Source organism: Panicum virgatum, chromosome 8N (genome assembly GCF_016808335.1).
Source record: "Panicum virgatum strain AP13 chromosome 8N, P.virgatum_v5, whole genome shotgun sequence".
Taxonomy (NCBI): domain Eukaryota; kingdom Viridiplantae; phylum Streptophyta; class Magnoliopsida; order Poales; family Poaceae; genus Panicum; species Panicum virgatum.
This window is the reverse complement of record NC_053152.1, coordinates 22,281,964-22,309,837: the sequence shown is the minus strand read 5'-3', so window position 1 is coordinate 22,309,837 and position 27,874 is coordinate 22,281,964. Positions and strand designations below refer to the sequence as shown.

The following is a 27,874-nucleotide window of genomic DNA, read 5'->3' as shown; positions in this document are numbered from 1 at the left end:
TAAAGTGATCGTGGAGCTCATCATGCCATTGCAATTATGTAATATCAAGCATGCCGTATTGGGCAAGCAAATATAGTTATACCAGTGGTTTATTACATATATTTACATTTGTATGCTAATACCAAATGATTAAAAATATATCAGTAAGAAAACAACCGAGATACAGAAATATTACTACAGCCACAGATTGAGCGAAGGCTGGAATAATAAAACATAAAAGTTGGGCTAAGCATCAATAGCTGCGAGAAGTACTAGAGGTGCCGTAGGAGTTTTAAGACCAGCATTCTTCACAGGTAAAGATATTTCTGTCATTAGTTTTCAGCTTCTTGCATTGAGTACCACCCGATCGATCACTGGGCCATGTGTGTTGTCTTCTCTAGCAGCTAAATCTAGTATCGGTCCTCAGCAAATACCCCCGGCAATGGTATCTCCATTTCCTTACGAATTGACAATTCTCCTCCAAACTCCAAAACATCTGTATAAAATAACATTTATGGTTTCACATGTGCCTTCTGTGTACAAGACCATCTTATGGTTTTTCACATATGCCTCGTATAGTTTCTCTGTCAACATTAATAGTGTCCAAAAGTTTCTTTCCCCAATCATCATGTCTAATCTTGGTTCATACGCGTTATTGGCAGTACAAAACACGAAAAAAAATCATCCAACTTGAATTTACATGTCAACGAGGGTGCATCTACAGTTCACTACAGACCATGAATCAGATAGCTGGTTCAGTAAGGATCACATATCAGATAGCTTGTTCGCAAGGAAAACATATTGGATAGCTGGTTCAGTAAGGATCACATATCTGAGATGGTGAGAATCAGATCCACCTATGTGTATGCAAGCCAATGAATATACTAACCTGACACCATAAAAGCAAACCAAAAGGAACAACGCCATGTACAAGACGAACAATGCAATTAAACAAATAAAAGGACAGAACAGCAGAAATCAAAGCATAGAAAGTTACCTTGTAATAAAACTTGCTACAGAGAAGCTAGAATATCCCTCATTTCGTTCACAGATGTCACTTTTTCATCAGGATATATTTTCGAAATCAACTTGAGGAAGGTTGCATATTTGTCAAGAAACTCTTTCTGCAAAAACCAACACATCAAGCAAGAAAAAGTTCTGTATGTCACTTAGCCTTGAAGGAGATTACAAGTAGTTCCCTCATTCATTTTTCACACATACAATTTTACAATCATGAAAAATAAAATATACCTTGCATTTTTCCCATAATGAAGGAAGCAATTCCTCAGCAGTCATATTCTTCTGTAGTTTTCTATACATTGCATTTATTGTCTTGTCAAGCTGTCAACCAGATAAAGTAAGAGTAAGGGACACTGCTTTATGACTAAGTTCATAAATGTGTAAAGGATGAATATATTATGAACTCACTCCAGCTAAGCTAGACTTCAACATCTTGCGAAAATCTACCTTGGACATTCCAACTTGGAAAGGTATCTGTGTGCAGTTAGAAGTATCCAACAATGAACACTTTATACTTCAACCAATGGAACATACTGTGCACTAAGACAAGAGGGTTGGACATTCAAAATAACTTTGTGTGCAAAAAATGCAATAGATAGGAAGCGAGGTTTAATCATGGACAGTAGGCGAAAGATTACACAGCATAACATGGATCTCGAGCAATGGGTAGTTGATTGGTAAAAGCATCAGGAATGTTTCAATGGTTGATACCCAATTGATTTTGCTTCTCAATGCATAGTAGGCACATGATTAAGACATGGATCATATGTTGCCCAGAACACACAAAGATCATGGTAAAGGCCGGAGGTCAGCTTGACCAAAGGCCGCTTGATTGGAATGAAATTGAGTTCACGGTTACAAAGGGGGGGGGGGTTAGCTGTGCTTATATAGCCAGCAGCCCAACCACTAAAGTGCTAAAGCAAAAGCATAAAGCCAAGGCATCAACTTGATAGCCAAGGCAAGTCTTAAACATAATTAAGATACAAACACTAGGCTTATATGCCATCAATCTCCTCCTAAGCCTAGTGCTGAGTGATCTGCTCCAGCCCAATCCTCTTCCTCATCTCCAGGAACCTGCTTCTGCCTAGTGACTTGGTGAGGATGTTGGCCAGCTGATCAGTAGTGGGAATGTGATCAGCCTTGATGCTCCCATCCTCCAGGCAATCTCTGATGAAGTGGTACTTGATCCAGATGTGCTTGCTCCTGCTATGGAAGACTGGGTTCTTGGCAAACGCAAGGGCAGACTTGCTGTCCACCTTGAGCTCCACCACATCCACCTTGCTGCCCAGCAGCTCCCCGAGTAGTCTGGACAGCCACAATGCTTGAGTTGCTGCAGAAGCGGCGGCGATGTACTCTGCCTCGCAGCTCGAAAGCGCCACCACCTTCTGCTTGATGGATTGGCAGACCAGGCATCCGCCGAGGAAGAACATGGTCCCGCTGGTGCTCTTACTTGTGTCGACGTCGCCGGCGAGGTCGCTATCGCAGTAGCCGACGAAGCTCGCCGTGCCGGGGATGCACTTGTAGACCAGACCATAGTCCAGCGTCCCAGCCACGTAGCGGAGGATGCGCTTGATAGCCTGCAGGTGCTCCGTCGTAGGCCGCTCCATGAACCGGCTCACATACCCGACCGTGAACGCCAAGTCCGACCGGGTGTGCACCAGGTACCGGAGACTCCCCACCAGCCGCTGGTAGTGTGTGACATCGACCTCCTCCGCCTCGCTCTCGCGACTGAGCTTGAGCTTCTCCTCCATGGGCGTGTGGACGGAGTTGCAGCCCACCATGTCGCCGAGCTCAAGGATCCTCTTGGCGTAGTAAGCCTGGGACAGAGAGATGCCGCTGGCGTGCTAGTGCACCTCGAAGCCGAGGTAGAAGCTCAGGAGCCCGAGATCGCTCATGTCGAATCTCTTCTTCATGGCCGCCTTGAACTCATCCACCTCCTCCGCATCAGCGCCGGCGATGACGAGGTCGTCGACGTAGACCCCAACCAGCAGGACAGAGCGCCCACTGCCCCGCCGGTACATCGCCGCCTCGTGCGCGCTCTGCTGGAAGCCCATCTCCTTGAGCGTCGCGTCCAGCTTCGCGTTCCAGGCCCGCGGCGCCTGCCTGAGCCCGTACAACGCCTTGCGCAGGCGGTACACCTTGCCTTCTTCTCCGGGAATGGCAAAGCCCAGCGGCTGTCGCACATATACCTCCTCCTTGAGGTCGTCGTTGAGGAAGGCGGACTTCACGTCCATGTGGTGCACGCGCCATCCTTCCTGAGCCGCCAGGGCGAGGAGAACACGGACGGATTCCATCCTCGCCACCGGCGCGAACGCGTCCTCGTAGTCGATCCCCTCCTGTTGGACGAAGCCGCGCGCCACCAGCCTCGCCTTGTGATTGATCACCGCCCCCTTCTCGTCCTTCTTCAACTTGAAGACCCATTTCAGGGTAATTGGGTGGTGTCCAGCCGGCGGATCCATGAGCTCCCAGGTCCGGTTCTTCTCCACGGACTCGAGCTCGATCTCCATCGCCTTGCGCCACGCCGGGTCGCCTTGCGCCTCCGCATGCGTGGTTGGCTCGCCAGCATGCGTCAAGTGCAGCTGCACGCACACCCGAGGCTCCACCTCGGGGATGGACTCCTCGCCAAGGATGTTGTCCATTGTGCGGTAGCGGAGGGGTTCGCCGCCGTAGAACGCGTCCAGCCGCTCCTCGTCGTCCTCCAGGGGAGTGGCCAGCTCTGCCGGACTCGGCTCCGCTGTCACTGGAGCCTCCGGAGCAGGAGAGTGTGCCGGAGCAGAGGAGGCCGACGCACGCGACGTCGAGGCAGGGGAAGGCAAGGTCGACACACCAGCCGGCGATGCAGCATCACCAAGCCCCCTCGGAGCTGGCGAGCATGACACGGTAGACGTGGTGGCCGGCGGTGGTGAGGGCGTGTCCCCGTCTTCTGGCACTCCTGCGGCGGTGAGCTCGAAGTCGATGCAGAGCTCCTCCGCCATGGACGCAGCGTGCTCCGCGCTGCTGTTCCAGTCCCAGCCGCGCGTCTTGTCGAAGACGACGTCGCAGGACACGAGCACGCGCCAAGACACCGGGTCGTAGACGCGATACGCCTTGGCACCGTCCGCGTACCCGAGGAACACCCCTGGCCGGCTGCGATCATCGAGCTTGCGCACCTGGTTCAACTCCTTGGCGAAGCAGAGGCAGCCGAAGACGCGCAGGTGCGCCACCGCCGGTGCTCGCCCGTACCAAGCCTCGTAGGGCGTCTTGCCCTGCAGGCTCTTGGTCGGCGACCTGTTCAACAGGTGCACCGCGGTGACCACCGCCTCGCCCTAGAACTTGGCCGGCATGCCCCGCTGCTTGAGCAACACCCGTGCCATGCCCACCACGGTCTAATTCCTCCGCTCCACCACGTCGTTCTGCTGAGGCTAGTAGGGAGCAGAGTAGTGACGCGTGATGCCCTCGTCGGCGCAGTAGTCAACGAACTCCCCGGCGGTGAACTCTCGGACATTGTCGGTGCGGAGCACGTTCAGCTTGCGCCCGCACACCTTCTCGGCCTCCGCCTGCGTGCGCTTGATGGCGTCCGCTGTGGCCGACTTGGTGGTCAGCAGCGACACCCACATGAAGCGCGTGGCATCGTCCACCAAGAGCAGGAAGAAGAGCCGGCCACTAGGCGTCGCCGGCGACGCTGGCCCGCACAGGTCCCCATGCACGAGCTCAAGCTGCTTCTGCGCGTGGTACTTGGCTTGAGCGGGGAAGGGGGAGCGCCTCTGCTTGGTGACGACGCAGGTGTCACAGAGATGGCCGTCGTGCTTGATCATCGGCATCCCACGCACCATGTTCTCCTTGCACAGCTTGTGCAGCGCGTCGAAGTGCAGATGGCCGTAGCGCTCGTGCCACAGCCAGGCTTGCTCGTCCTTGCATGTGGCAAGACAGAGCACATCGCCACCCTGCTGTGACGAGGCTTGGGCACGGCGGGATGGCTCGGCTGCAACGAAGTGGTGGATGTAGAGGTGGTTGGGGCTGCGCTGGACCTTCATCATCAGGCGTCCGTGCTCATCCCACATCCTCAAGACCCCATCTTTGATCCTCACCTCCGATCCTCCCTCATCCAGCCGGCCGACGCTCAGAATGGAGTTCCTGAGCGCTGGGATGTAGAAGACGTCGTGCAGCACCCACTTCTCGCCGTTCTTGCCCTCGAACGCGATGGAGCCGACGCCCTGAATGTCCACTTTCGACGCGTCGCCGAACCGTACCGACCCGCGCACGTCGCCGTCGATGTTCGCGAAGAGCTCGCGGCATCCAGTCATGTGGTGGGTCGCGACCGCGCTCGAGGTACCACCCGTCGATCGCTTCTTCGTCGGCGGTGGCGTTGAGGATCGCCTGGGCACGCGGCTCGTCAAGCTAGAGGACGTGGCTGTGCGCAGCAGCCTGGTGCGCGCCCAGCTCGACGACGCCGTGCGCCAGGAACAGCCCCACGTCAACATCTCCCTCCGCGACGTGAGCCGCGCCGCGGTTCCGGTGAGGTTGGGGGCAGTCCCTTGCCCAGTGCCCGGCGCGGTTGCAGTTGTGGCAGGTGTCGTTGCGGTTCGCCCTGCGATCGCCGCCGGAGTCACCTCCTTTCTCCCTGCGCCCGCCGCCGAAATCGCCAGCACCGGCCTCGCGCTCTCCCCTGGGCTTGTTCTTCCTTCTGCCACGGGGTCGACGACGCCGCTCCTGGCCGTCCTTGGCCGTGTTGGCGTTGTCCCCCTTCTTGCCACCGGCACGCCGCTGCTCGGAGTACAGCAGCTTGCCCTGCTCCTCCGACGCGCGGTCCCAATCCTCCACCACCTTGAATCGCCCGGCGACGTCGTCGATGGAGAGATCCTGGAGGTCGAGAAGGGTCTCGATCGAGAAGACCAATTGCTCGTCCCTCTTAGGCATGCACCGGAGAAACTTCTCCACGGCGCGTCCCTCGTCGAGATCAGTGTCGCCGTTGCGCACCATCTGCTCCATCAGATTGGTGAGGCGGACGGCAATGTCTTCAACTTGCTCGTCGGAGCGAAAGGTGAGACCTTCCCACTCGCCGCAGAGGCGCTGGAGCGCGGCGCGTCGCACGCGGTTGCTCCCAACACGCCTGGCCTCGATCGCCTCCTAGGCGAGCTTGGCGGTGGGCTTGTTGGCGATGGTGGCGCCGATCTCCGGCGGGACGGCGGCGCAGAGAGCCTCCAGCGCGCAGCGATCTTGCTCGTAGTCGACGCCGTCGTGCTTGATGGCGTCCCAGAGGAAGCGCGCCTAGAGCTTCACCTTCATGAGGAGGCTCCACTCGTAGTAATTGAAGCGCGTGAGCATCGGCCATCCGGTCCCGATCTCACGGTAGACCTGCATGACCGGAGAACGCCCGCGACGCCGTGGTGGAGACGGCGATCCGCGGCGGCAGCGATCCTTTGACGTGATGGAGCCCTCCGCGTCCTCGTCGCCATCCTGCTCCTCCTGCTCCTCCTCGCGCAGCGCTGCAGCGGCTTCCGCCGCAGCCTTGGCCGCGGCCGCTGCATCCTTGGCCGCCTGAGCCGCAGCGGCCTCAAGGCGCTCCATGCGTACCTGCGCGGCGGCGGCGCCGCACCTGGAACTGGAGGTGGACATGGCGGCGGCGCTGGAAGGAAAAACACTAGAACCCTAGGCTCTTGATGCTAATTGTTGCCCAGAACACACAAAGATCATGGTAAAGGCCAGAGGTCAGCTTGACCAAAGGCCGTTTGATTGGAATGAAATTGAGTTCACGGTTACAAGGGGGGGTTAGCTGTGCTTATATAGCCAGCAGCCCAACCACTAAAGTGCTAAAGCAAAAGCATAAAGCCAAGGCATCAACTTGATAGCCAAGGCAAGTCTTAAACATAATTAAGATACAAACACTAGGCTTATATGCCATCATCATAATCTGAAAAACACTATAGAACGTATTTTAATATCACCCTAACTCCAGGACAGTGCAATGGCAGCAAATTTACAAGCAAGAAATAATGCAGCTCTGAGATTAGGTCACTAAATTGCATAAACTTTCAGGTAGATAGAACGCAGAACCAAATCACATTCCTCACCTCTTCAGGGCTCATGTTGTACATTAGTTCCTCAATTCTTCTAGCGAACTGGAATAGTTTTTCAAAGTGCTGCAAAAAGTAAACAGGCATAAGTTCCATGACATGCATTAAAATAAACGCCTTAGTGTATACGTTGGCAAGGGGAACAAAATCAAAAGGAGTTACAGTCAACTTACAATATATATGACCAAATTGATGTGACGTGAACAAGCTTGTTCATAGGCTTCACTAGCTTGATGATAATATTTAGCAAGCGTTGGCACAACATTTGCCAAATCATACAAGCTGCAGATCCAAATAATTATATCAGGTTAATTAGTTCTATGAAACACTAGGTAGTCACAACTGTTATTGGTAAGATTCCAGCATTACATGGAGCAACTAGGTAAACAGCGCGCTACGCAGCGCCCACTTGGAAATATAGAGCAAAATAGTTGATGCGCTGACGGTTACATATACGTATAGAGCAGTAACAGAGGTACGTTGGAGGGCGGTGCGGCAGGTTGGCTCGTGCGGCGTCCCGTGGAGATGGGTTTATGACGTCCGCACTCGTTTTACTCTATTTTCATCATCTAAAAGGAATATTCATGTCTGGTCATCAAGATTCTTTCCTCTATATCTAGGTTTCCCGCACCCATCATCTTGTATATCTTCTACTCTATACCAACTATCAATAGTGGGGCCCGCTTATCAGATTTTTTTCTCCTTTATCCCCCACCCGCAGCCCTCCCTCCCTCCCCATTTTCTCTCTTTCTCTCTCCACCAAGCGCACCAGCGGCTTGCCCGCCCTGCGCGCGCCAACGAGCAAGTGCGGCCAGCGAGGCGTGGATCGAGGCGGCAAGCTCCGGCGGCGGCCGGATCCGGGTGTGCCGAGCTCCGAGCCATGGCGGCGGCTAGATCCTCCCTCCCTCTCCTCTCTCCCCTTCCTCTTCGCCTTCCCTCTCCTTCCACACCAGCTCCTTGCGGCTCTGTGCGCGGATCTGCAGTGGCCGGCCCTCCACCCCCTCGTCCTCCCTCCTCCCACGCACTCCCATGGCGGCGGCCAGATCCGGGCGCCACGAGCTCCGAGCTCCGTGCGTGCAGGCAGCTCGGAGGAGCAGGGCGCGGCAGGTTGGCGTGGCGCGGCATTGCGGGGAAAGGCGCGAACGCCAAATCCATGCCGCGTGTCGGGCTTCCTCTCTCCAGGGACACGTGTCGCTCGGGGAGCGCCCGGTTGCTCTCAGCTCTCCCTCTCCACGGTGTATAGGAGTAAGAGTATTTATGACCTCAGGTAAAAACAAACATGGGGGGTGTTGCTGTTTTGGAACATTTTTTTCTGGCTAAAGAAAAGGCTTCAATATTTGCATTGGAGATGAAATGTTTCACATCTCATTTTTCTTTTCTTTTTTCCTTATTCTTACATGAAGGTGTTAATTGTTTCTGCCACATGAGGCAATGGTAGTTGACCAGATTGCAAGTGACAGATTATATTGAAGATGATCCAAATAACTAAGTTCTCCTTAGTGGTACATATGGACTTGTGCAATACAGAGCTAAAGAGGAGTGGCATTATCGTTGCCATCAACCTGGTAGAATGAAGATGTGACAAAATAGTAACTTCAATTTCAATGACATGCCCTAACTGATGGAATGTTGTTGGAAAAGAAAAAAAGGACAACACTATGAAATCAAAAAATGGTACAATTGAGCACTTATATGTGTTGAGGCAAAAGTAATAGTTGTAGCTCCGAGTGAGAAAAACATACTTTTGTCCTGCAGTAATGCTGGTTGACATCTGTCGCTGCAAAGGCTAATTAATGCAGGCACCTCGGGAGATGAATGTAGCAGTGAGATGTGCGAAGGATGGTTCTGGTGGCTATGCATGCTGTGTATATTAATCACAAAGTGCTGAGATCATATGGTGAGGTGCCCGGACTGTGAAGTTGGCACACAAGGAATAATACGGATGTGAGGTAACATGTCCCGTTCTCACTACATATTAAACCTTCTACGGCAATGTGTGGCCTGTCTATGTACAATTGTTACACTGCTATGTTGATATCGACTACTTTGGTATTTTTAGTTATTTTTCTCTATAGTTGATGAGGCAACTAAAGAGTGTTTGTGGCTTTTACAATTAATTTCTAAAATTTAGGTAAATGAATAACATTATCATAGTTGCTCCACCAAAGATGCACAAAGCTATTTCCATTAGTCGGAAATTATTCTATGCAGTTTCCATAAAATAAGTTATGTAGGATATAAGCATCATTATAGGGCTGCAAATGCCACAAACCAGTAGCAGAGAGTCGTACAAATGCACACACTAAAAGTGTACCATGAGAGAGAGAAAAAATAAACCTGTGCTGAAAAGCTGCATAGTTCTCCAAAAGTACAATATCAACATATTTAGGTTCCACTTGAGCAATTTTCTCCAGTATCACAAACATAATAGTCACCTGTTGCAGTCACACGTCTGGTTAAGTTAACAAGGAACATGGTTGGTAATATTAATGTAAGTCAGAGTAATATGAAACGGCCAACATTGGTTGCATATGCATCTGAGGTTGGTGAGTGAATTTTTAAATAACTTATAGCATTGACTGGTCAAGCTTATAGTAAGTTCATACAATTTTAGTATATGCCTGGTCAACTAGATCCCTGGATCCATTGATATACTGCTCCATACGTGCTGCAAGTTGTGAGAACCTATATATCAGAAAAGAATAGAACACATTTCAGCTAAACATATTTATATATACACACCCAAGAACCATGACAGGTATGTTCAGATTTTAGAAATATCATTTGAGAACATAACAACAGACCTGGGAATATAGGGCACAACTCCAATTTGCCGCACATTGCGCTCGTACTTCTCAATCTGGTAGCAGGCATCATCAACAAACTTCACAGACCATGAATATGAAAGAGTAAGGAACAAATTGAAGAACTCTCCAAAGTAGAAAAAATGCTAGCCTATCAATAGAGTCAAACCCTGCTAAATAAAATCGTTATTCTTGTCTCCAAGTCATCAAGCAACAATTGCACATATCCTGAGACCTCTGCTTTCTGACCAGAAAGATACCGATCTGTTATTCCATGCATCGATATACAACTCAGTGGATCTAGCTTGAATGCCCAGTCAACCAATGCATAAAAGTCCTCCTGAAAAGGAACCATAGAAAACATGTGAAGCCACAACAGTACACCCAACAATGTTGTTAATTCAGCTATCTGCTTATCCGTATTTATAGTCTACATTGCAAATTATGCGAGGAAAACTAACAAAGTCAACCTGAATACCATCAAGCAATTCCTTAAGACATTCGTTTAGCAATCCCAACTCAGCTGGATTATTACCTAGAAAAACATGAGCCAACCTTTACACCTTTCCAAAAGGAAGCAAAACAATAGATCCATTGCAAGAAACACTGTTTAACTTGGGAGGTGGTGGTTTATATTACTTGTTTTGCCAATGCTTGAAGAAGCTTCTAATGTGACGGAAGAAGTACTAGTTGCTTCAGCATTAGCATCTGACTGAGAAACTGTAGAGACTTCAAAGCACATAAAATGTGCAAGGAATGAGCTCTAGTTGTAGATATTCATGAACAGAGTTAGGATATAATTAATATTATTTATGTTTCACAGAAATGACACAAAGAAATACAGAACAACCTCATCAACAAGAAGTGGAATAAAAACAGTAATCATCTTGGAGTATGCGTCTGCAGGACTATCGGTGATACTTGCTGGCTGGTTTGCACCAGCAGGACCCTCAAACAATGGTGTGCTGCTCTTTGATGCTTTTGAACTATTACGTAGTTCATTAGAAAATTCACGGGACTACAAAACAAATGCCAGGCTGTTATATCAGTACATTTATTATTGTTGTGTTATTTGTAATGTTTAGCTCCAAGGAATTCTAGAACTTCGATTAACTTTTAGTATATTAGAGAAATTGAAAAAATTCCGAGTACTCACAGAACCCCACCTCACGTCGAATTAGCAAGTTCAATGAGTGGCAGTAAGCTTTCCGCAAAGGTATCATACAACTCTTGTCCAAACTCTTAAAACATAGTATAAAGGGAGCATTAGAAAGCACAAAGTTTGACTAGCTAAAAATTATATTTCTTGATTTTTCAGAAGGAAATTTTTCACACCAAGATATCATGCAAAAACCTTGATGTGTTGTAGAAGCCGTGCATAAGTCCTACATTTGTTCCTCATATCAGCATGGTCAGGCCTCTGCAGATGACCTCGCTGCAAGTGTTTAGGAGTATATTTATGATCACACATATCCGGGTTTTATCCTGAACTTCCATGTTTGAAAATTTTTGAAGTAAGATTTACCTGAGAGAAGTTTGCTTTGTCATTTAGCATAGAATCAATTAAACTCGGAAAGTAATTCCTTAAAAATTCTGATGCCCTCCGAACAAATGTGCACTTAAGAAGAACAAATTCTGCACGTTTTTCTCTAACCTGTATATTTTTTGCCAAATAAGATAAAAATTTGTTAAGCCATAACTTTGTTTCAATAATGCTGGAAAATTACATGTAAAAAGTCCATTATGCAAACGTCTATAGCCATGGAGTGGTTGACAGCATTTCATTTAAATAGAAAGTAGCAAAGTGAAGAGAAACCTACATTTGAGGATTATGAAGGCAAGAGATATTTGACTTTTGGGTTCCAATTTAATCAAACTTCAAAAATATTTTTAATATGGGAGTACGCTTCCTCACTGCAGTGTTCTAAGCAGCTTCCTGTTTTTCTCTGTTTCCTACAGAGTTTTTGTTTTGTACAGTTTTAACTCCTTGTAGGCTCCCTAGGCAATTTGGTCATAAACTCTCCTGTATTCAATGCAAATCGGCACCTTCTTGTGCCAATTTTGTTTTTCAAGAAAAGGTAAAACAACTGTTGCTGGCATTCTTTTTGTAAGATATATTTAATTAAACACAAATTACTTTAACCTTCCATATGAAACAAATTTAGTTGTCTGTGGAAAATGGTCTTTTCTCTGTTGAATCTATTTATCTTCCCATGTTGCTAGCAGTCCTTCAAATGGTACTGAAGCAGCATACTAATACTTATCTGATAAAGAATAAGTTAATCTCAATTGATTTGAATGCTAAAGGAAAAGCTCAATCATGTAAACCTCCAATAGGAAAAAAAAAAGATGATGGTATGAGGATAAAGGACATACAGCACGTAATTTTACATAGATTGGATCTAGATTGGACGCTTCTAGGTTCTTTATAGCAAGGGTTAACCAGTCACAGGCTTCGATGTTCTTAATCATATTTCCCTCATCAAATGATCCTCCAGTTAATGATGCCTCATACTGCAATATGATCAATGGCATCAGGAATTTCAGTGGTATGTTAACATAAATATTATTATAGGAAAAATAATTAATAGATCAATAGAATGCACACTTCAGGTGGAATCTGAAGGAGCTCAAGCAATTTGTCAAGCTCATTAATCAAAGCCACATTACTGTCGGATTGCAACTCCAGCCTGTTATTACGCCATTCTATCTGCAAAACCACAAGGTATATGTGTTTATAATGTTATTTTTAAAAAAAGTAAGATTGACAATTTTAAAAATAATGTTGAGTTTCCGTAACAAAAGTCAGTGGTTTAATGATGTAATCATATGACCATGCATGAACTCAGTATGTTTAATTTACAATGATGTAATATCCTATGCTGAGCTCATGGAATAGTTTGGAAGCTTGAGTGATCAGACTTAGAAAGATCTGATCAGTGAGACAGTTTATGGCATTTTGAATTCAGTTTCTGACAAATAGTACATATTTATGTAATTGAGTACATAGAAAAGGAACTAAAAGAGAAACAAGACTCAAATATACACAATGACTGAACAAATATACCAGAAGATTCGCTGATTGGTGGAAAAGGTCCTGGAGGGTACCAAAACAGCACAAAAAGGGTTTCAATACCCTAGTGTTAAGAGTATATTTGGTAGGTTAGGAGATGTAACCCCGGACTGCCATATGTATCGGGGAGGTGCCTTACTCCCCAAGTCTCTGTACTCCTATATATTTGCCCTAGAGGCTCAATGCAATACATCTTACGCATTATACTTGGAGCATGGATCTTATGGAAGCACCAAAATAGTTGCATTTTTGATGGATCTGTTCCTAATCTCCAAAGGGCGCTGCAGGCTTTTCAGGATGAAGCACTTCTTTGGCGGTTTGCAGGAGCTAAAGGGCTTGCCGCCCTGGACCTAGGACGTGTAGGACAGTAGTGTGTCCTGGCAGTGGTCAGGACCTTGAGTCTTGTAATTTCTGCATCAATCCCTTTAGTGTTTTTACTACTCCACCCTCATTCTGGTTCTAGGTGAGGTGTGGTTTTATTATAATTGGACCATTTCTTCTTCTTAATACAAAGATACGCCAAGACCCTAAATTGCTTAAGAGGGAACCCCCAGTCTTCTTGGACAGTTCTATACAACACCTGTAGTAACTCTCTTCCAAGCTTATTGCCCTTGCTTCCTCAAAAGGTAATACTCAGGGTGCTACACATTTTGATCCTCAAGTATTAGATACAATATGCAACTACCACTAATTATGACCTACCAATATGAAACCATAACCACTGCTAGAGGAAATGACTCAATTGTATTCCTCCAAACCCTAGAAGGGTGGGTAATATAGTAGCTATACATGGGCCTTTAGATGGGCCTCTCAATCTATACACCAACACCCCCCGCAAGTCTGAACTACCGGCGCAGTGGAGTTCAAGACTGGACAACAAAGAAAGCACACACAGAGACAACACCCCCCGCAGCCACAACTAGCCACCTGCTATGTTGAGGCTGGAGCGAAACTCCGAGAAAGTCGGGGAGGGGAGACCCTTGGTGAAGATGTCAGCAAACTGGGAGGTGGTCGGGACATGGAGGACCCGAACATCGCCGATAGCGACCCTATCGCGAACGAAGTGCAAGTCAATCTCCACATGCTTCGTCTGCTGATGCTGAACGGGGTTGGTGGAGAGATACATGGCGCTGACGTTATCGCAGTAGACGAGCGTGCTCTTGGCGAGCGGGCTATGGAGCTCCGCCAAAAGCTGTCGAAGTTAGGACGCCTCCGCCACGCGAAAATCCCTCTTTTGCCTACCTCTATCTCGATGAGAAGAAACAAAAGCTCTTCTTACTTGTTGAGTAATCATTCGATTAAGTCTTAAATGAGCCCCTCTAAAGTTTGAAGGTTGCCGCCCAGGAAGACGGCATAGCCGGAAGTGGAGCGGCGAATGTCCGGACAGCCAACCCAATCAGCGTCAGTGTAGACAACCAGCTCGGCAGAGGGAGACCGATGAAGAACCAGGCCGAAGTCAACAGTGCCACGGACGCAGTGGAGTAGACGCTTCAGCGCAGCAAGATGTGACTCCCGGGGATCATGCATATGAAGGCAGACCTGCTGAACAGTGTATGTGAGGTCCGGACTGGTGAAAGTAAGGTACTGCAAGGCTCCAGCAAGACTCCGGTAGGTAGTAGGATCAGCCACGGGATCACCCAGAGCAGCAGACAGCTTCGCCTGAGTATCGACAGGAGTGGAGCATGGCTTGCAATCAGTCATCCCAGCCCGCTCCAGAATATCAAGTGCATACTGCCGCTGGTGAAGGAGAAGGCCAGACGGGCGAGGCTCAACAGTAACACCCAAGAAGTGATGGAGCTGACTAAGATCCTTCATAGCAAACTCCTGCTGCAGACTGAAGCACTGAAGCAACTGCTGACTGGAGGCTGTGAGCACAATGTCGTCAACATAGAGCAGCAGGTCGGCAGTCTCATCCCCACAGCAATAGATGAACAGAGAAGTGTCAGACTTGGCCTCGGTAAACCACAATGTCAGCAAGAACGTGGCGAACCGAGAATACCAAGCCCAACGAGCCTGCTTCAGAGCATAGAGAGACTTGTTGAGCCGGCAGACCATGTCCGGACGACTGGAGTCCACAAATCCCGCTGGCTGAGTACAGTAGACTGTCTGATAAAGTGCCATGGAGAAACGCATTCTTCACATCCAGCTGGTGCACAGGCCAAGAGCGAGAAGACCGTGCGCACTGTAGCAGGCTTCACCACTGGACTGAAGGTCTCATCATAGTCCACACCAGGCCGCTGGGTAAAACCCCGGAGAACCCAGCGAGCCTTGTAGCGATCCAGTGTGCCATCAGCCCAACGCTTATGCGTCCAGATCCACTTGCCAGTGACCACGTTGCAACTAGACGGACGTGGCACGATACCCACGTCTGGTTGGCAAGAAGAGCCGCGTACTCCTCTTCCATCGCGCGACGCCAGTGAGGATCCGCCAGGGCGTCGCGGACAGAGGAGGGTACCGGAGATATCCGCGGCTCTCGCTCGGTGGCGGAGAGAGTCGCGGGCTGAGAAGCCATCCGCCGAGTTGCCATGGGATGAATATGACCAGAGTCCCGATGGATGACAGGCGGGTGGTACACCACCGGCTCGACACGAGAGCGAGACGGTGGAGGTGGCGGTGGCGACGGCTCCGGTGGAGGTGGCGGCGGCGACGCTGGAGCCTCCGAAGCCGGAGTCGGCGCCGGTGCCGGCACCGAACAACGCCGGTACACCTGCACCGGCTGAACGTAGCGCGCAGGCGTAGGAGGAGGCACTGGGGCCGCGCGTGGCGCAGCAGGAGACACCGGGGCCGCGCGTGGCGCGACAGAAGGCACCGGGGTCGCGCGAGGCGCAGCAGAGATCACCGGAGGCGGTGCCAGTGTATCAGGAAAACCTGCAGAAAAAGGACAGACAGACAAAGGTGGATGAACCACCGGGTCAGGCGAAAACAAGGACTCCAACTCGGGGTCAGGGGAAGGTGTAGAGTTGGAGTAGGGGAAATCCGACTCCTCAAACACAACGTGTCGGGAGATGAAGACCCGACGAGAGGTGAAGTCAAAGCATCGGTACCCCTTGTGGACAGAGGAGTAACCAAGAAACACACAACGAGTCGAGCGGGGTGCCAACTTGTGAGGAGTAGTGGCGGAGATGTTAGAATAACATGCACACCCGAAGACACGAAGGTGGTCGTAGCGAGGAGGGGTACCGAAAAGACCGTGGTGTGGAGTGGGAGCAGGGTAAGCTGTGGAGTGGACGGAAGACGGTTGATCAAGTATGTGGCAGTGTGGAGACTCTCAGCCCAGAAGCGGGGAGGCAGAGAGGCCTGAATCAGAAGGGTGCGCATGACGTCGTTCGTCGTGCGAATCATCCGCTCAGCCTTGCCGTTCTGGGGAGAGGTATACGGACAAGACATGCGCAGCTGAACACTCCGAGAGAGAAAGAAAGAACGGGAGGTGGTGTTGTCGAACTCACGCCCGTTGTCACACTGGACGACCTTAATGGTGAGGCCGAATTGAGTGGACACCCAGGCAAAGAAGTGGAGGAGGGTGGGAAAGGTCTCAGACTTGACGCGCAAAGGAAAAGTCTAAGAGTAATGAAAGAAATCATCAGATAGTATTTATAACCAGAAATGCTGGGTACAGGAGAAGTCCACAGGTCACAGTGAACAAGATCAAAAACATGCGTCGCATGCGAAGAAGATGAAAAAGGTGTCTAACATGACGACTAAGCTGGCACGCATGACAGAGGTGCTCAGTAGGAGCCCTAGTACAAGGAACATCGGTACTACGACTAAGCTGAGCCAAAACATCGTGGTCGGGGTGACCAAGCCGGCGGTACCAGGTGGTGGAAGACGGCGTCGCGGCAAAGGCAGCAGACGAAGAAGAAGTCGAAGGCGGAGCAGCGGAAGCAGAAAGACGAAGGGTGTAAAGGGGCCCCGAGCTGTCACATCGGAGGAGCAGACGCCGGGAAGTCGAATCCTTCACAGTAAGACCAGAGAAGTCAAATTCGATGGAACAAGAATTGTCAGCAGTAAACTGACGAATGGAAAGAAGATTATGACATCTGAGGAGCAACAAGAACATTGGGAAGACAGAAAAAACCAGGAGCAGAACCCATGGCGGTGATAGAAAGACAAGACCCATCGCCAACCATGATGGAAAAAGAACAAAATGGATGTGGGGGTCGGACAGAAGAGAGGATACCGGCATCAGGGGTGGTGTGGAAGGAGGCACCCAAGTCGGCGATCCACTCGGTGCTGACCGGCGGTGTCAGCCCCATGGTGCTGAAGGACTGCGCAACGCGGCCTGGTCCCACCCCCAGGCCAGGTCGGTGGCTGGCTGGCTGGGCTGAGCGGGTGGAGTCCAGGACGGCGCGAACAGGGGAGCAGTACCGGTGAACATGGCCGCCGGCTGGAGCTGTGTGCGAGAGCCCCCCTGACCCTGGAACGGCCACATCGAGATGCGCACTGACCATGGGTTGCTGAAGGATGGCCAGGGCGTACCTCCAGGGGCAGGGGCAGGAGCGGGAGCTGGAGCCGGAGTCCGCGTGCCCCGACGGCCCCCACCAGAACCACCATCGGTACCAGAACCACCAGAAGCAGGGCCACCAGTACCAGTACCACCACCTCCACGTCTCCTCCCCCCCCCCCCCGCCGATGACGCCCACCACGCCCCCCTCCCCCCACCCCTGGGCTGCCCGGTGGGAGGAGCGCCAAGGAGGGACATGGCTGGCGAGGCAGAGGAAGCCGGTGGAGCAGCCACGAGCGCGGTGGAGGAGGACGAGCCGGTCGCGGGACCCCTGGTGCTCTCCTCGAGAACGAGGTCGTCCCGGACCTGCAGGAAGGAGGGGAAGGGCCTCTGGCGGGTGATCCATGTCTGCAGGTGGTCATAGGTGGAGTTGAGACCCCGCAGGACATTGAGCACCAAGACCCGGTCGGACACCGGGCACCCAAGGTCGTGAAGAGCATCAGTCATGCCCTTCATCCTCCTGCAGAACTCACCAACGAAGAGGTCCCCCTGCTCGAAGGTGCAGAAGGTGGCGTCGAGTTAGAGAGCGCAGAACTCGGCGTTGCCGAGGAACTACCCCTCGAGCGCCAGCCAGGCCTGTCGCGCGGTGCCGCCGTGAGTCCTGACGATGTCCTGCAAATCTAGGGAGATGGTCCCAAAGATCTAGGACATGGCGACGCTATCGAGGCGCAGCCACACCAGGTCCCGCGCCTCGACTAGCGTGTCGAGGAGGACGTGGTCGTCGAGGGCGTAGCGGCGGAGGGCGAGGAGGACCTGGTCCCAGCAGCGCCCGTAGGAGGACGTAGGATCGAGGAGGACGGAGACCAAGGCCTTGATGTTCTGGACGCCGGCGGCCTGAAGATGGAGTTGGGCGACCATGGGATCGGCCGGGTCGAGCCGGGGTCCAGAACCCAAGGGCGGAGCCTGGTGGGAAGAAGAGGCGGCATGCTCGGCGATGGGGACGACAGGCTGCTGGCCGGAGGAGAGAAGGATGTATTACTCCGCCTCAGCGACCCGGCAAGCGAGAGCATCGGCCGCGGAGCGCTCGCGCTCCAAAGCAAGGGCAGCCGCGTGGACCCGCTCCTGAGCCGCCGCAGCCTCGGACTTGGCGGCAAGGAGGGCCGCGGCGAGAGCAGCGTCGGCCGTAGCAGCTCTGGCGATGATCTGCTTCCCGCGGAAGGCAGCGGCGCCCGCGGCCCCCGCACCAGCCATGGCGACGGCGGCGGCGGCAGCGCCGGGCACACCCGCGCCCGCGCCCCCCGCGCCCTGGGCAGCGGCGGCGGCGGCATCGAGGGCGCCGGGCGCATCGACGAGGAAGGGGCCACCCGCGGCGGGCATGCCTAGCTCGCCCGCGGCGACCGCGGCGGTCAGGAGCGGCACGCCCGCGGCGAGGGAAGGGGCGGCGCCCGCGCCCGCGGCGGTCAGGAGCGGCACGCCCACGGCGAGGGAAGGGGCGGCGTCCGCGCTTGGTTCGCCCGCGCCTGGTGCCAAAGCGGGAGGAGCAAGGGCGGCTGCGGCCGCGGCGGCGCCCAGGCCCGGCCCACCCGCAGCTGCGGCGAGTGCGGCGGCGGGCATGCCCAGCGCGCCCGCGGCGGCGGGGTGGTGCCACGCGCGCGGCGCAAGAGCAGGGGCGGCGCAAAAGAAGAGGAGGGAAGGGGAGGAAAGGAGGAAAGGGGAGGAGGCGCCGGCAGCCGGCCAGCCGTGGCGGCGGCGGCGGCGGCAGGGGAAGGGTTGAGAGGAAAACCTAGGCTAGTGATACCATGCTTGAGGAAATGACTCAATTGTATTCCTCCAAACCCTAGAAGGGTGGGTAATATAGTAGCTATACATGGGCCTCTAGATGGGCCTCTCAACCTATACGCCAACAACCACCACTATTGCACAGACTAACTAGGCGGCATTAAAGTTAGACTTGTGTGATGCATTATCATATTGCATAATCAACTTCTACAACCCTGACGTTTACTATAAATTAGAATTTAAAATTTATAGTTACCTGTAATAAAATTGAAGGGAAAATGTATCACAGATCCTAAACATTAAAAAATGCCATTGATACTTAATCTTGTTCAAACGTACAATAGTTTACACAATTAATTATACTGTCCTAGCGTCTTCAGTAGGGAACACTTCAGTGTAAATTGTGACAACCGATGTTAACTACTGAATGAGCTGTAAGCCCGTGACAAACAATTCAAATATTGTTTCATTGAACTCTTATTGGGCTTCTTTTGATCAGACAACCCTAGAGTACATGTTTTGGACCGATCATCAGGCATTAAAAGAGAAAATATTTTCCTCATAACAACTAGGCAATATGATTGGCATATATATTAGTAAATGTGAAAATAACGTACAGATTGTATATCCTCCCTCATATGCCTCAGCTTTATATTGAAAATCCCTAGCCATTCATCCATATCTTCAACACATACACTGGCTATTTCTAAACCCTGCAATACCTGCAGGAAAAAAAATACAGCAGTAATGTATTGGAATTCTCTTCAAGAATAAACAATTGTACAACCAGTAAAATATTTGTGAAAAAAGATGAAAATTTACAGTCAAGATATTCAGCTAAAACCAACCAAGGTAAATAGTTTGTCATATCATTGGTAATCAATTCAAGTTTAATACTTCATCATGATGATGTACAGTATTGCAGCCACAGATTTGAGAAAATAGAAGAACATAGGGAATCTAAACAAAAAATAAATGGATGTGAAACCAGAGACTCCACCTTATGCAAGGCAATGCCAATACTCAAGGCCCAGGGTAGATGAGGACCTCTCAACAATTCTTTTCACACATTGCAATGTGTTCGACGCTAATGATGCAATCTAAACTGTGCTAATATATCTTGGAGATAAAGTTCCAATCTAATTAACGTGAAGGTAGCTACAATGTGAACCTAACCAAAGAGATATTCTAACAAACTACTGGATGAGTGGGTGACGTATTGCCGCTTCTTTGATGCTCTTTGAGAGCATACAAGGAGGATAGTTTCTGATGTGTTAAGACATATTATTTCTCTTTAAATATTTTTTCAGCAGTGTAAGCAAATCTGAAATGGGTAAGGGCATCCAGATTCACTTACACTTTATGAAATCTTACAAGTTAAAAGCTTACAATGTAAAGCCAATCACATGGTTAGATATGAATCATACCCATTACCATGTTAACATACCTTACATCTATTTCACTCTCGATCCATTCATGCCAAATTATCTTAAGAGCTTTCTCTTCTCATGAGAGAAGGAAAATTGGTCATTACAAACATTTAAAAGTATCATAAATAATTGAGTTCATTTGCCATGAAGAGGTATCCTGTAGATATACAGAAGTAAACAATTTGTCTTAAGAGTTACAGCTAAATCTCTCTAAAGTTATAAAATTCATACAAACTTTTAAAAGTATCAAAATAATTGTATCCATTTCCTATGAAGAGGTATCTTGTAGATATATAGAAGTAAAAAATTTGACTTAAGAGTTACAGCTAAATGTCTCCAAAATTTATATTTATACGGAGGTAGAAAATGGTGATCCCGAATTTTATATGATTAAATTAGAAGCAGGATCAGCAATTTCATAATTTTTTATGGCTAGGAAAAAGGCATTTACAAGTTCAGGAAAGTGCATACCTCTTCTACAACAGATTCAGTTTCTATCAGGGCATAAACATTTGCAGATTCTAAAGCTACAAGTTCACGCTTCATTCTTTCTGAAAAAGCCTCTGCTTCACCAATGGCCATAACGTAACTGCAAAAGAAAAACAATGCTAGCTGCACCAGTTATATCGTAAAGCAAACATAAATCCTAGGAAGATAAAGAATCCATTTGTACTCATGCCTAAATGAAATGATTGCATGGACGTAATACCAATTGTGACTTTAACAAAAATTTCATGGAACAATGAGCTGATATGATACGTAGGGCACATTAATGTATTAGTTGAAGTGTATCCAATCAATTGGCACATGCTAGATAAACTGAATAATCAGAACTGCAAGCACAGAAGGTGGCATGCCAAGTTCACATTGGGCAACTAAACTTACTTGCTAAGAAGAGCCTCGATGTCCTCCTCTTCTGCCTGAGAAACAAGGTCCTTCTCAACCGTAACATTTGATTCAGACTCTAAAACCACTGATTCGACAGGTCCATCTTTGTTGGTCGCTTGTGTAACCTTTGTTGTAGTGTTTTCCTGAAATATTCACAAAAATAAACATATAGCAATCAAACATGTAGATCACAGGCACAATAGCCTCCCAAGTATTTAGCAATTTTAAACTCCAATGGAATCTAAAGAAATCCAGGATAATCCAGCATGTCTCTATGCACTGCTGCTGCAGAAAATGTGATAAAAAAATGTTGACTAATTGCAAATCTGCTGATGCTTTTTTGCACAAAATAGGCGCAAATGCCACTATGAAAAGGCCAACAGGCTTTGGCTGGGCCAATACAGCAATTCTTTGCAAGAAGCATTTCGTCGAACAACTTCTAGGCAGCAACCTGCGTTGATGGCAACCGAGCTATGAAGCGGCGGGGCCGATTCATCTCTCATCGAGTAGTTCCTGGACTACGTTGAAGGGGGCATACGACGGCTGCGGGCGCGGGATTGCACTACACAATAGTCAGCGGCCGCCGCCTGGAGCTTGGCGCGCGAGTTCGCGACGCTGGTGTTAGTGAGGACGGTGGCGGCGGGTACAATGCGCGGCGGACACCGATGGATGTGGCGGCTCTGCGACCCATGCTACGGCCTCCCGCTGCTGCCGCTGCGCTTGTCTGCGCGACCACGCCGCGCTCGCCGCGCAGGACGACGAGGCACGGAGATTGGCGAACAGGAGAAGAGTGACGTGGTGTGGGTTAATATAAAATTATTTTTCACAAGGATAATATATTTTAGTAATGGGAAAATTGGTTCGTTAGCACTCAAAAATCACAAAAATCGGAAAATACCACCGAAATAACCTCCTCACGGGGAATACCACCGAAAGATGCATCCGTCACCTTCAAATGCATTCTGTCCGGTGGCTGTCTCACGTCGTGAACGCTTTCCATCTAGACTTACATGTCAGCCAAGGAGACACCGCCCGTCTTCCTCCCTTGGAGCAGGCCGCCACGGCGTCCCCGAGCGTCCTTTCCAGACAGCGCGGCGTCGGTGACGAGGGCCATGGCCGCGCAGGTGGGCGGGGCATGATGAGCACGGAGCGCGGATGCGAGGAAGGCTGAGGCCGCTGTGTGGCATGACGGATGCGGGAGGCGAAATTGGCATGACGAGCCCGGAGTGTGGATGCGAGATGAAGGCTGAGGTGAGGACCGCGAAGGCATGGAGAAGCATCAACGGCATGGCGAAGCATCAACGGCAGCGAAGGCAAATCCCCACCGCGGCCTCTGCGGCGCGCAGCTGCACTCCGTCGGGGCGCTGCTCAGCTCAACTGTGCAGTGCTGCGTGCCACCGCCGCCACTCCGTCGGGGCGCTCGGGGCGCTGCACGGAGGAGAGGGATGAGGGGTGGCGTGGCTCGGGCAGTCGGGCTGGCTGCACGCGGGAGCTCCGCCTGAGCGCGTGAGCGTCGGCCGTATGCACGAGCGCCGGCTTGTGCGCTGTGCGCATGGAGGTGAACGGGCTTCACACCGTTAGCTCCAAACTTGACGATACTTAACGAAATGTTATTTCCGGTTAACGTCCGCATCTTTCAGTGCTATTTCACGGAACGGAGTTCTTTCAGTGGTATTATCCGATTCTTGTGATCTTTGGGTGCTATGGAACCAATTTTCCCTTTAGTAATTGAGGAGTTGAAATTTGACATATGGGTTCTACCGTACTGAATATGCAAGTGTCTTTTTAAAATCTGCTTTCTAAATTATCATACAAAGCTATTTGAGTAAAATTGTCTTTTTTATATATTTGTATGCTCCAACAGTTTTGCAATATCCAGTGCATATTCTAGAGAGCAATTCTCGCGCTCCATTTTTGCTAGCGAGATATACGAATAGAGGATATCTATATTTAGATATCCAATTGATGAAAAGATGGTTGGAGGGTAATTTTAATTCAAAATCTCTATTCTTAAGGATATAAAGAATCTCTTCGAGATGCTCAAATAAACAACTCCGAGAGACTCTCTATATCTTTCCTTATCATTAGGAATAGAGATTTTAATGAAAAAATACAAAATCCAATAGCATCTCCAAGAGTTTTCTAAATTTCACTTTCTAAATCATCATTTGGAGAGTCATCTACATAAAAATCGATGTCTATATATTTGCACACTCCAACAGTTTTTCTATATTTTGTTTAGAACCTAGAGAGCTATTTTCGCTATCTATCTTTGGCTAGCGAGAAATCCGGAATAGATAATAGCTATATTTTGATAACCACTTAGAGAAGCTCTTAGATGATATTTTTCTATCAAAATCTCTATTACTAACAATTGGGATGGATATAGTGTCTCTCTTGGAGTTACTCTAGTGGTGATAAGATTTATTTGGTGTGTTCAGCAAGTCATTTTTTCTTCCAAAAATAATTACCAATTATGAAATCACATCCCAACCAAATGCACGGGTGTTTGGCTTGGATCCAAGTGCTAAAGTTTTTAGCACAAGTCCATCCAAACTGTTAGTCTGTTGGCTACTGTTTTTGGCTTCTTCTCCAGTCTCATCGTTTGCGGTGCTTCCGCTGTGACTGTGGGGAGTATTAGAGTATATTTGGTAGTTGTAGATATACGTATCGTAGACTGCCATATGTAACCCGGGGAGCCTTGCCTCCCAAGTCATGTACTCTTATATATACCGACCGAGGCCTCAATGCAATACATCTATTATACACAAATCCTATTATTCTACATGGTATCACGAGTTTGGGTTCTAACACCAGGCCTCAAACCCTAGTTTTTCGCTGCTCGCGCCGCCGGCGCCCCTCCTTCCCCGCCGCCAGCGCTCCTGACCATCACGACGTGCATCCAGCGTGCCCCTCGTCGATCTGCTAGCGCCCCCCGGTGAGATGTCGATCTCAGCGGGGGGGCGTGCCCTCCACCACCTCTCGGCAGATCCATCGATCTGCCGATCCTCTAGGTGTCGCGGCAAATCGATCTGATCCGCCGCCGCCGCCGTCCACGGGCTGGCCCTGGCCTCCTCCTGCTCCTCCCCTGGCGGTCCAGCTCTGCCGTACCCTCCTCCTCCTCTGGGCAGATCCGCGCCAGCCTCTTCCGTCGTGCCGGACTCCTCTAGCGCGCCGGCCTCGGCCCGTGGCTCCTTCATGGTGGAGATCCGCCGCCCGCGGGATCCGCCGCTGCCCTCGTCTACCCCGGGGCGCCGACTCCGTCCTCCACCCGCGGCAGATCCGCCGCAAGCTGCGCCCCTTCCCTGGCGGGATCACAGCGGACCCCCTGCACCCCTGGCGGAACCACTCCCGCCCCACCTTCCAGTCCTCGACTCTGCCTCGGGCTTCATCGCCACCGTCTCTGCCACCCGAACCCTCTGTCTCTTGTTTTTTTGTCTATCGCACCATGGCTGTTCCTGTTGACCATGGTGGGGGAACAAATAAGAAAGAGATAAGGGGGTTTGGGAGTCTCTGCTTTGTGCACCCCGGAGATTCTACACAAGAAATTGCTGCTGTATTTTTTGGTTTTACCGATCAGAGATTGGTTTTGCGTCGCCCACCGCCATGTCAACGATGCGCCTTTACTTCGACGTCTACATCGACTTCACCGGCCTCTTCTTCATCTTCGACATGCGACATGGTGACAAGGACGGTGCCCTAGGGGATGCCCATCTGCACCGCCCTCCTCGCCGCTTCGTTTGCACGTCGACCCTCGCCGGCTTGTCTTCGTCTTCACCAATCGGGACGCCTTTGCCAACTTCGCCCACCGTCGTCTCGCCTCACGCTACTCGGTCTGATCAGCCGATGTGCGTGATCCACCCGGCTCCCATGATGTCCGTCCTCATCGAGCGCGCTCCTTCACCGAGTACGGAGGGCTGCGCTGCATCGCCTCTTCGGGCAGCACTAGTGTCACCCCGTGGCCTTCTCCGCCGTTGCTTCCTTACCGCCGCCGACCACGTCCACGACCTCATCGTTGACTCGTTGTTGCACGCTTCGTGCATAGTCTTCGTCAAGCTGTACGAGTTCTTCCCCGTCTCTTTCGAGTGCCGCCACCGCGTCATTCGGATCATTCGGCCTGGTGCTCCTGGAAAATCCGGGTTCCCCTCCTCGCTTCGTCTAGCACAACCACGTCGCCAGCATCACCATCTCGTCCCCGACTACTTCGTCTACTCCAGCAACAGTAGGCGTTGGCATCTTCTACCTCGCCTTCTTCTGTGCCTGCGACCGCCATGGAGGCCTTCTCTGCTGGTCCCGGCCCCGGCGACGGCTTCTGGTTGTGCACACTCCCTTGCACGTCCGGTATTGGTAACACCGGTGCGTGCCTATCATCCTCGGCGCATTCCCGAGCCTGGCAAACCTGGGCATGTGTCGCCCGATGGCCTGACCGCATCGACTTCTACGTCGCTCCCTCTATGACTGCGTCGACGCATCGCCATCTTCGTCTCCGGTGTCTTCTCCATTACGACACCACCATGGCGCCTCCTCGTGCGTCCGCGGCTTCATGTGCGGCTACCTCATCTTCAGCAACCTCGACAGCTCTACGTCGGCCATGGCTATCCTATGCACGACATCTTGACCATGGCTCGGCTACCTCTACATCGGCACAAAGGGCTACCATCCGCATGAGTTACTCGCCGGTTTTCTCTCCAGTCACAGCATCCGCACCACACCGACGTTATGACTGCGGGGGATGTTAGTCCGTTTGCTACTGCTTTCGGCTTCTTCTCTAGTCTCACCGTTTGCTGTGCTCCCACTGTGACTGCGGGGGAGTATTAGAGTATATTTGGTAGTTGTAGATATACATATCGTAGACTGCCATATGTATCCCGGGGAGCCTTGCCCCCCAAGTCATGTACTCTTATATATATCGGCGAATGCCTCAATGCAATACATCCATTATACACCAATTCTATTATTCTACACAAACAATAGTGCTAATGGAATGGATTAAACTTTAGCCAATGCAAGACTCAAAAACTTTAGGAGGGATATAAGTGCTAATAGGTGCTAAAGTTTAATAGTCAACTTTAGCCTATCCAAACAGCCCTCTCATATGTCGGGTGGCTATATAGGAAGTATGATATTTGAGTGATTCAAGTCGTAGTGAGGTTATATTAGGTGACAACTTTGAGGATATCATGAAAACAATGTACGACAACGACGACTATGAACAGCAGTGGCCAAATCTATCACACCAATTTCGTCACTGTGACCAAACAGCAAAAGAAAAACATGTACGGCTATGCCTAATCATTGATTAATCAATTAACTGATACAGACCTTTGCCCAGATAGCCATCTCGACGACATCCATGCCGACCACTTTGGGGATGCTACCCAAGTGCTCTTTGCAGATGTTGAGGATGCACATCAGAAAACGGTTCCTGAAACAGATAACACAGCACATTCACGACCCTGAGCAGATCGATGTCGTCACGCACAGATACAGGACAGGTCAGGAACCGTGCGTGGCCTGGCAATACGGCATCACCTGTCCTCTTTGTTGCGCATGGTCCATTGCGGAGGCGCGACGCTCTGGCTTCTCAGGTTGTCAAACCCCTGGCCAGATTTTCAGAGAGAACAGCAGCCGATTTGTCATGATTTGGGGATATATTTGTATTGAAAAATATATGCTTCACTTACAAACCATCTTTATTTTGCAAGTTAACCAGTTCTTTGTAACTCTAGAATTCAAATATTTGAAATGTTACTGTGGATCCATTGATCTTGTATTATGAGAGCGGCCGAGAATGGCATGCATACCAAGAGGAAGGTGCAGCCGCTGGGATCGTTTTGGACGACCTCGATCTTGGAGAGATGCTTGATCTTGTACACCTTTGCGGGCTGATAATGCGCGCAATCAATCGTACCAGAATGCGATCACTCATCCACATCTATAACTGTCCAATCTAGGGAAACAATCTGAGAGTATATGATACAGTGAGAAAGGAAGAAAGATCACCTCGAGGACGCCGCCATGGGAGTACTTGAGCACCCGCATGAACGCCTTGGTCTTCTGCCCTTTCTGCTTGGCTGCGCCATCAACGGGTGGAGAGGGAGGCGGTCAGGATCCCGTGAGCGCACGCGGATGGAGGAGAGGAGAAGCGAGGAAGGATACTGACTGGTGATGGCGAGGACGCGGGGCTTGGCCATGTGGCGGGAGGCGAGCTTGCCGGCCTTGCCCCAGCCGCCGCGGCCCTTGGCGACGCGCATGGTCATCACCACCTTGTCCCGGTCACCCTTCGCTAGGATCCCGGCCTCGCACCCCCGCTTCAGCTCCATGTCGTCCGCGCTCGACCGCGCCATGGTGCCGCCGCCGCCGGCCGCTCGGCCTCAACGTGTGGACGGAGGATGGAGCGAGGTATC

The 27,874-nt window shown here is 50.4% G+C and overlaps 1 protein-coding gene across 2 annotated transcripts; it reads right to left on the bottom strand.

The window, feature by feature from the left end:
- Positions 1-27,814, bottom strand: LOC120685797 (exocyst complex component SEC3A-like). 2 transcript variants are annotated; one of them, XM_039967887.1, is made up of 26 exons: positions 27,631-27,814; positions 27,471-27,541; positions 27,272-27,352; positions 27,000-27,067; positions 26,790-26,892; positions 21,465-21,610; positions 21,051-21,168; positions 19,767-19,871; positions 12,465-12,566; positions 12,233-12,370; positions 11,382-11,510; positions 11,211-11,291; positions 11,023-11,097; positions 10,707-10,874; positions 10,496-10,619; positions 10,327-10,391; positions 10,026-10,196; positions 9,857-9,936; positions 9,659-9,737; positions 9,390-9,487; positions 7,226-7,334; positions 7,050-7,118; positions 1,408-1,473; positions 1,231-1,320; positions 977-1,103; positions 1-475 (listed from the first exon to the last, which is right to left on the bottom strand). In XM_039967887.1, exons 1-25 carry the CDS (start codon positions 27,812-27,814, stop codon positions 993-995), a joined length of 2,631 nt encoding a protein of 876 aa, XP_039823821.1. In that variant the 3' UTR covers positions 1-475; positions 977-992. The 2 variants fall into 2 exon arrangements, with proteins under 2 accessions (XP_039823821.1, XP_039823822.1); XM_039967888.1 differs by lacking the exons at positions 26,790-26,892; positions 27,000-27,067; positions 27,272-27,352; positions 27,471-27,541; positions 27,631-27,814 and adding an exon at positions 21,919-22,257 and having other exon boundaries at positions 433-475.
- Positions 27,815-27,874: the final 60 nt, after the last annotated feature.

Excerpts from the sequence above, each read along its gene's own strand:
- LOC120685797 (XM_039967887.1), bottom strand. The coding sequence starts at position 27,814 with ATGGCGCGGTCGAGCGCGGACGACATGGAGCTGAAGCGGGGGTGCGAG. Across the intron at positions 21,169-21,464 it reads ATCGAGGCTCTTCTTAGCAA|TTACGTTATGGCCATTGGTG; the intron begins GTAAGTTTAGTT and ends TTTCTTTTGCAG. Across the intron at positions 10,392-10,495 it reads TTCAAGCATTGGCAAAACAA|GTAATAATCCAGCTGAGTTG; the intron begins GTAATATAAACC and ends ATGTTTTTCTAG.